This window comes from Octopus bimaculoides, chromosome 17 (assembly GCF_001194135.2).
Source record: "Octopus bimaculoides isolate UCB-OBI-ISO-001 chromosome 17, ASM119413v2, whole genome shotgun sequence".
In the NCBI taxonomy this organism is placed as follows: domain Eukaryota; kingdom Metazoa; phylum Mollusca; class Cephalopoda; order Octopoda; family Octopodidae; genus Octopus; species Octopus bimaculoides.
Window position 1 is genome coordinate 5,386,008 of NC_068997.1, and position 9,334 is coordinate 5,395,341.

Below are 9,334 nucleotides of genomic sequence, written 5' to 3' on the forward strand. Positions count from 1 at the left end.
GTTCTTTACCAAGAGGTCAATAATCCAGTAACTTAACCTCATAGCAACTAGGTCTTAGACTTGTCTGTTGTATTTCACTCATTAGAAAATATATTGAATGTAACTGCAAGTTACACAGCTCACTTCTGAGGGCCATGCTGTACAGTTCATAGCCTCACCCTCCTCATGCATAGCTGTATCACCCCTTTTATGGGTGCCAGCTCGTTCATCTCTCATCTCATGATTACTACATGGTTGCACAAGACTTGCCTTGAGAGTTCTATATATATATATATAAAAGGATACAAAAATCAGTAACCCAATGCAACTATCACACTGTCTAAATAACTCGTGTTTTGTTTCTTAAACAATATCAAACCCAAATAAATTTTAAATATTCCATGCAGGTGTTACGAAATTCGCTTTGCAACCACATGATCCCAGATTTGACTTATGACAATATTCTATCATAGTCTTGGATCAGTCAAAGCTTTGTGAATGAAATCTGGTGGACAGAAACTATGTATGAATGTGTATAAATCTACACATTATCTAAATTCACAAACAAGAGGAAAGAAAAATGGTAAAAAAACCATGGAAGAAATTACATTTGAAACTGAAGCTTCTATCCATCGCTACTCTGAGTTTTGTGCCCGTGTGTTTGCTAAGGCATTCAGAGTTAATTTACAAACATCTGTACTTGTGCTGACAAATGGAGACACAAAACTCAGAATAGACATGATAGAAAACTTCTGCTTCAAGTGCGTGTGCGTGTGTGTGTTGATGTAGGATGGCAAAACCAATAGTTGAATGGTGTACAAGACATCTTGTGATATTTGGTTAGATTTGTATAGCGACATTGTCACCCATACTCCAGAAGTCAATAAAATAAGTACAGGAGCAGGTCGCAGTGACATAATCAAAGTCTGAACATGACTGCAGTCCAAAGCCCGAAATAAATAAAAGAAATGAATTCAAAAATATCTGTTAATGTTTCCATACCATTTCATGTGTCTTCATAATCGTTGTCTTTGGTTCTGCGGTGGCAATGGGAGCAGAAGGGGTTGTTGCACTCTGTTCTGACCTTTGCTGCCAGTAATTTCGGTTAAGGTAACGAGCAAGTTCTGGATCCATATCTGAAGTATCTATTGCAGGAGCTGAAACAGTCTGAAATATTAAAATGTAGAAATAACTGACTTTCATTTCAGAAATTATGTTAAGGTATTCATTCCTATGAACAGACAATAGTAATAATGATTTCTAAAATTGATTTCAAATTTTGGCACAAGGCCAGCAATTTCGGAGGAGGGAGTAAGTTGATTATGTCAACCCCAGTGCTGAATTGGTACTTATTTTATGAACCCCAAAAGGGATGAAAGGCAAAGTTGACCTTGGTGAAATTTGATCTCTGAACAAAGATAGACATAATGCTGCTAAGCATTTTGCCTGGTGTGCTATCAATTCTGCCAGCTCACTGCCTTAATGCATTCTAATATTGAGTGGTTGGGGGAACACATACAAATGCAAATTTCGGCAGAGGGTAGTTATGGTTATTTAAGTACTCCAAGTATTTAGTAAGTCTATTTTATCCAGAAGGATGAAAGGCAAAGTTGATCTCAATGAGACTTGAAAACAGAACCTAAAAAGATATAAATTAGGCACCACAACCTGTATTGTCTATAGCTCTACCAATTCTGCTAAACTGTTGATATTTTATCTGTCTACTAATCTCCCATCATTTTGACTCTGGACACTAGCAATCCTGGCAAACACCATTATTCTGTTCGTTATTCTACCAATTTTATCAACACACAGGCTGAAAAGTAAAGTTGACCTTAGTGGGGATTAGAAATCAGCATTTAATGTGCTGTTACTAAATACTACAAAGAGAGTTTTTAAGAATATTTGTCTCTCTCTGGCCTACAAGATCTAGTATATTTCAATCCAGCCAACAAAGCAAAATGAGTTTGACCTACTGATGTAGAAGCCCCCCCACCTCAAATCACAGACACACTATACTCTTAACACAGGTCTCATGCCAAATCCGCATGACACAATGTGAAAAGAGTGAACCCTAGAATTAATGGTACAATCCAGAGAGAGAGAGAGAGAGAAAGAGAGAAAAGTGATCCCAGTACACAACTGATACTTTATTGGCCCCAAAAGAGTGAAAGACAACATTGACCTGCTTTTGCTAAATTCAATTTGTCAATCACCCTCTGCATAGTACTTTGGGCAAGTGTCATCTACTACTACAGCTCTGGGACAACCAATGTCTTGTGAGGAATTTCTGCACGTACGTTGTGTGCTTACAACCTACATTGAATAATGGTTGTAAACAGTGATATTATTTGCAGCTCAGCTACAAACAATAACAATGTTTGTTGAGATTTCTTATCAACAAATTATTCGCTAGATCTGTGCTTTCAAATTCCTCTGCAATATAAAATCCCATTTTTAAAAAAGGAGGTAAGTGTTGGAGATAGAAAGAGCCTTTGGTTCTAAAAGTCTTGATTCAATTACTTCTGATGAAAGCCATGTCAGCTAAGCAAAATGAATGATCTTGTATATCTATACACATACACACAATGAGTATATAGGGATAAATCATCCAAACAGGCACCACAAGAGCTCTCAGGTATAGTCCAGGTTCTAGTTAACTGCATCAATAAGAAGCACCAAGGATTGCTTAGGGTGAGCAATCCCACTAATTCTTCTGATAGGTAAATCCAGGTTTGCTTCACTGGATTATATTTTCTGGGGGTGCAAATCCAAAACAATCACAAAGAATATGGAAACTGGTACATCTTCAAATTTTTCTTTTAATTTTAACAGTTAATTATACAGCATAATTGGTTAAAATGACCAACACGTGTTTCTGCTGCATAGAAAATATGCAGTTGCATATGCAACCTGCAATATTCTGCTATGCACCTTTATTCAGAGTTTTTCTATAAGCTTGGTCCAAAGCAAATTGAATTTATTTATGTATGGCTAGCTTATTTATTTTACTTTGGTTTAAGATACAAAAGCAAAGTGAAGGGGGAGATGTTGAAATTTGATATGGCTATAAAGTTTATTTTGTATCTGATCTCATGTAGACCTTAGTTCTAGGACAAAACAAGATCAAAGTATATCTTAGAGTTTTAATACAACTTCATATATGTATTAAAAGATATTAAATAAAAATAAATTCAATTAAATTAAGTGAAAGAATTCTGTCACATATACTTATGATGTCCAAATGAAAGGTGCACTTGTTTAGTTGATGTGGTGGATGGAAACTGAAAGAAGCCTGGCTTGTGTGTGTGTGTGTGTCTTGACATTGCATGATAGTTTAAATGAGAGTCACAGCCACACAAGCAGTGTTATTTCCAAAGTTCAGTAAGAACATGCCTGGCCATGGGGAAATATTACCTTGCTGAGAACTAGGTTAGGGTTGGGAACAGAAAGAGCATCTGACAATTGAAAATCTACCTCAACCTTTGTCCAACCCATGCAAACATAGAATAGTGGGCATTAAACAATGACAAGAGTTCCTTTCAAACGCTGGGCCTCACAGAGGCAAAGTGGCTGAGTTCCTCTCAAGCACTGAGCCTCATGGAGGCACAGTGGCTGAGTTCCTTTTGGGCATTGGGCCTCACAGAGGCACAGTGGCTGAGTTCCTTTCAAGTGTTAGGCTTCACAGAGGCAATGACTGAGACTTGGCATTATGTTGTAGTTGAGAAGATTCATCAAGCCAAGCAAAATTGCAGTTGTGGCAGATACTGGTGTCATGCAAATGGCATATAAAAGCACCCATTAGACTCTAGGAGTGGATGGCACTAGGTAGGGCATCCAACTGTAGAAAACCATACCAAATCAGACTGGAGTCTGGTGCAGTCTTCCAGCTTACCAGCCCTGATCAAACCATCCAACCTATGTCAGCATGGACAATAGACATTAAATGATGATGATGACGATATATAATGTTGTAGTGGAATCATGTCAAAGACTAGGTCACAGCTGGTGTAATGAAAATTTTGACACCAAATGTGTGAGTGAAGTTTATGTTTTTGAATGGCTAATATGTAGGTGTCTTCCACACTATAATTGATATAGTTTTAGACACACAGTCTCATATCAAATCACTTGCTCAGCAAGTACACTTCTGAAAATATATATTTGCATGGCTGTATGGTAAGCACTTTGCTTCCCAACCACATGGTTCTGGATCCAATCCCATTGTGCAGCAGTCCTGCACTACCAAAAGCCTTGAGAGTTGATTTAGTAAATGGAAACTGAAAGAAGCACATCATATGTGCGAGCGTGTGTGTGTGTGCGCACACATGCGCGTGAGCATGTATGTACCTCTCCTTGATTTGACTGTGTAATTTATAAATGATTGTCACTGACATACACGCAGTATCCATCATTTCCAATACACTGCGAGAACATGTTTAGCCTTAGGAAAATATTATCTTGCTCGGAAACCAGTGAGGGTTGGCAAGAGGAAAGGCATCTGGCCATAGAGAATTTATTTCAATAAACATTGGGACTCAGAGGGGATGGCAGGGGACTGAGACCCCTGGCAGTTTGCTGTGCTTGAAAAGACATGTCAAGCAAAGTAAAAGTGTGGTTGCCCTTGTACACAGGATTGTCCCTTGCAATGCTCATCAGTTGAGCATCCCTAATCGTGCAGGTTCCTAAGTACTGATGCCACATAAAAAGCACCTGTACCAGTGCTGCATAAAAGCATCCAGTACTCTATAAAGTGGTTGGTGATAGGAAAGGTATCCAGCTTTAGAAACCATGCTGAAACAGACACGGAGCCTGAAAAACCCTTCAGCTGGTCAGCTTCTGTCAAACCATCCAACCCATGCTAGCATGGAAAGCAAACATTAAATGATAATGATGAAACTGCCTGGCCCATGCATGCATGGAAAAGTGAACGTTAAAATGAATTGTTGTTGTTGGCACTCCGTCGCTTACACATACACACATCATCAATATTTAATGTTCATTTTCCATACTGGCACAAGTCAAGCAGCTTGCCAGGAACTGGCAAGGCCACAGGCTGTACCAGGTTCGAGTTGTCTGTTTTGGCTTCGTTTATACAGCTAGATGCCCTTCCTAATACCAACCACTTTACAGAGTGTACTAGGTGCTTTTTATATGACACCATCACCAGTGCTTTTACATGCACCAGCAGATATGAGGAGTCTTTTTCAGTTTTCATCTACAAAATCCTCTCAAAAGGCTTTAGTCAGCCTGGGGATAGAGAAGAGACATGCCCACAGTGATACACAGTGAGACTAAACCCATCCACAAAATGGACTTCTTAACCACATAGTCATATCTGCACCTAACTCTTGTTTTGTCTTAAATTAATATAGATTTCAAATTGTGGCACAAGGTTACCAATTTCGAGGAAAGGAGTAAGTTGATTACATCAATCCCAGTGTTCAACTGGTACCTATTTTATCCAACCCAGAAGGAGAAAAGGCAAAGTCAACCTTGGTGGAATTTGAACTCAAAATGTAAAAGTTAGAAGAAATACCACTAAGCATTTTTTCGGTGCGGTAATGATTCTGCTAGCTTGCCACCTTTTAGCAAATCAATATCAAGTTTTTCTTAATAGCAATTGTGTAATGTCTCCAATACAACTGGAATTGAAATAAATGATAATCTAAAACAAATTACAACTTTACATACAACATATGTTAGTGACAGGATCTATCATTTCTGATGAGCCTTCAGTCAACACCTCTGTTCATGCTGGAGTTATTTTTTAGCTCATCTGCGCAACATAAACTACAATTTTATAACTGACTTTTTGTTCATCTGACACAAACTTCATAATTGTCAATGCTTGCTCACTTATTCTCCTGCATTAATGGGGATTTCATTCTTTCTGAGGAAAATTTTAATTGGCAATGATTTCAATACTCTTTTCAAATGCTCACCTGTCATTTCTGCTCAACAAGCAAATGAAAACGTTCTGGTTAACATTTACCTATGAATTTCTAAATATTTTGCTAAACTAAAATCTAAAAAGAGAACTCGGAAACAGCATATATCCAAGAAATTAGATAGTTCCCACTTTTCTAATGTATTTGCCATTGCAGCTGGAAGATTTCAGAGAAGTGTGATAATTTCAACCTTATCAAGAGGCAGACATGGCTGTGTGATTAAGAAGCTTGCTTCCCTTACGCCTTCTCCATTTAAAAAAAAAAATTTCTCTTTTGGTACATGTCTTCTGCTAGAGATCTGGGCCAACCAAAGCTTTGTGAGTGGATTTGGTAGACAGAAACTGAAAGAAGCTGTAGTGTGTGTGTGTGGGGGGGAGGCCTTGTTTAGCCATCGTATGATGGTTGCAAATTAGCATCATTGTCATACAAGCAAGAGTGCTCATTTCCAGTCTTCTTCGGAAAACATGTTTAACCAAGGGAAAGAGAACCTTGCTTGGAAACAAGCAACTGTTGGTGATCGCAAGAGCATCAGGCTATTGAAATACTTCAACAAATTCTGTCTGACGCATGCAAGCAAGAAAGAGTAGACATTATCTAATGATGATTAAAGACATTGATTGAAAGTACATACTCGTTGAAATGGCTTAATCTTAGACAATGCTACATTTACTACTACTACAGGTTCCCTTGTTGGAGTTGCTCCACAGCAACAGAGCCATAGCATATTGTTATTGGGACACGAGCTTTACTTTCCCCACCACCAATTGCTAGTTTTTTTTTTTTTAACCCTTTAGATACCAACACGCCTAAAACCGCCCTTCGTCCTATAATACAAACTTCCCATTTTAAGTTATCTAAATTAAAATTTCCATAAAAATTTCATGTTAATTTATGTTCCAAACACCAGATGAATAATGTCAGAGTTATTTTAATAATTCTTTTATTATTTTCAAAATTAATTGAAAAAAAGGCAGAGTATTTCAACAAAAATATGCTCATGAAAGGGTTAAGCAAGATGGATTTTAGGCAAAGGGTAGGTATGGTTATTTTAATTCACTAAATTTCATCACATTCAGAAAGAAGGGTGGAAGGCAAAGTTGACCTGAATGGGATTTCAAAGCAGAATACAAAAATATACAATACCACCTGTTAGTCTACAATTCTGCTAAACCACTGTAACTTTGCTATTCTACAAAACCATGATGACTGCTTGCTGCTCAATCAACCAACATACCATCATTTTACCCACTAACTTGTCTATATGTTATTCTATTATCTGCCACTTGTAATCTACCATTGTCTTGCCTACCAATTCTACCGTCTGTCATTTGGCCTGCCACACTATCATTTGGTCAACCCATTTTACCAATATAAACCACTCAATTATTTTTGCAAAATAGACGAAAGTACCTTGGATTTTGGTTTAACTCACCAAGTCGATCATATATATGAAATATTTTTTATCTCATCCTTCTTTACTATGTCAACTATCATATCAACTGTCTCATGAAGCTATGCTCATACAAATATACAAAAGCTATTTTCCCTCACTTTGATATATACCTTTCTAGCTAGGGTTGCAAAAAAATTATCATAGGAAGATTATTTTGTGAAACTTCAATAGTGACCTATAAGGATTATCTTGAAAATCTAGCCGGGCCGATAAACCCCTTGTATCTGTTGATTTCACTGAAATACTATGTTGGAAGGAAAATGACAAACAAGTAAAAAGATACCTATAAGTTAATCTATTGTCTTCGAACAAGAATGTCATTAATTCTTCTTTTACCACAAGGAGACAGAGGGCCATTCATCATCTTATCACTAAACTTCAAACATCCCATCATCCCATTGTGGACGATGACGACAGACGGAGAGCCATTCACCATCGTATCACCAAACTTTACCCATCCCTTAAGATACATCATCTATTCATGTCGACAATGGTTAGATTGCCGGTACTACTAAAGCAGCGCAGACCCGTCCGCGCTAGCTAGTCGTGAGTGGTCGATCGTTTAGGGTTAGGGTTAGGGATAGGGTTAGGATCGACCACTCAAGACTAGCTAGCGCGGACGCGCGACTGCGCGTTCGGGTCCGCGCTGCTTTAGTAGTACCTAGATTGCCATCCCCCCGCTACACTAAACTACATCTATGCTCTTTGGAATATAACAGCCTTGGCAAATTTTAAGAATAATTTATAGTACACTCAGAACTCAACACTTTACGCCAACATTCTAGTTTCTAGTATTATTTGTAGTATTAATTCAGCCGAAGTCGACTTTGCCTTTCACCCTTTCGGGGTCGATAAGTACCAGTTAAGTACTGAGGTCAATGTAATCGACTTACCCCCTGCCCTGAAATTGCTAGCCTCAAAGCCAAAATTTGAAATCAATATTATTTGTAGTATTTGTTTGCGCGCGCGCTATGTCTCAGTCTGTGTCACTAGTGAGATTGTTTTCGATAAAAACATTGACCTAAAAACAAACAAAAACACTTCTCTATTTTCACACACAACTTGGACACTAATAATCAGAAATGAATTATATCATACAGATTTAGCTTCATGTGTGAGTGTTGGGGGGTCGATAAAATAAGTACCACTTACACTGGTACAAATTCTACCGACTATAACCACTCCCATATATATATATATATATATGTCATTTTGATACAAAACTTAGAGCGGCAGACATAACTAACGGCTTTGTGGTATTTTAGTTACCGCTCTTAATACTTCGTGTTCAAATCCTGCCAGAGTACTCAGACTGCCTCTCGTCCATCCATGATCGACTACGGAAGTCCATCTAGTTGATAATTATTGAGAATCAACATTAGTGTCAGTTCACAGAGTGACATATTACAAGGGTTGAGGGTCGTTACAACCCGAGACCTAACTAGTGACAGCGGGGGTGGGGAGAGAGAGAGAGAGAGAGAAAGAAAGAGAGTGTGTGTGTGCGTGTAATGCTAAATATTTTTTCGAGGTCGATGTAATTAAAGCAGAGCTCCAGCCTTGTTAACAATCCATAAATGAAAGAAAGAAAATAATAAAAGTTCTGTTTCGTTTCAGCAGGATTCCCAAGGCGACATCGCCGAAGTGAGGTGTCAAAAAGTTTTTGTCGACAATAACGAAATACATAACGGAATTAGTTTGTGTTTTATAATATACAACACAGCAATAAAAATTCGGTGTGTGAATATATATATATGTGATACCAAAACGTGAGAGGAAAAAACACACCCAACCAACATCAATGAATTAATTAATAAGCATGCAGAGATAGAAAAATAGAGGTGGGAGATAAACAATAATTATGGGGAAAATGTACAGTTCAGTTTCGTTAATAGAGATAATGTAGGTGGTTAGAAACCATCCAGAATTATATATATAGATATATATATATATA

General features: G+C 37.8%; 1 protein-coding gene across 5 annotated transcripts in view; it reads right to left on the minus strand.

Annotated features, from left to right (window-relative positions):
* Nucleotides 1–9,334, minus strand: part of LOC106883725 (hepatocyte growth factor-regulated tyrosine kinase substrate) — an 86,976-nt gene that overhangs the window by 11,197 nt on the left and 66,445 nt on the right. For all 5 annotated transcript variants that reach the window (XM_052974051.1, XM_052974050.1, XM_052974053.1 and 2 more), the window contains one exon: nucleotides 982–1,146. In XM_052974051.1, coding sequence (XP_052830011.1) covers nucleotides 982–1,146 — 165 coding nt within the window. The remainder of the gene's footprint in view (nucleotides 1–981; nucleotides 1,147–9,334) is intronic.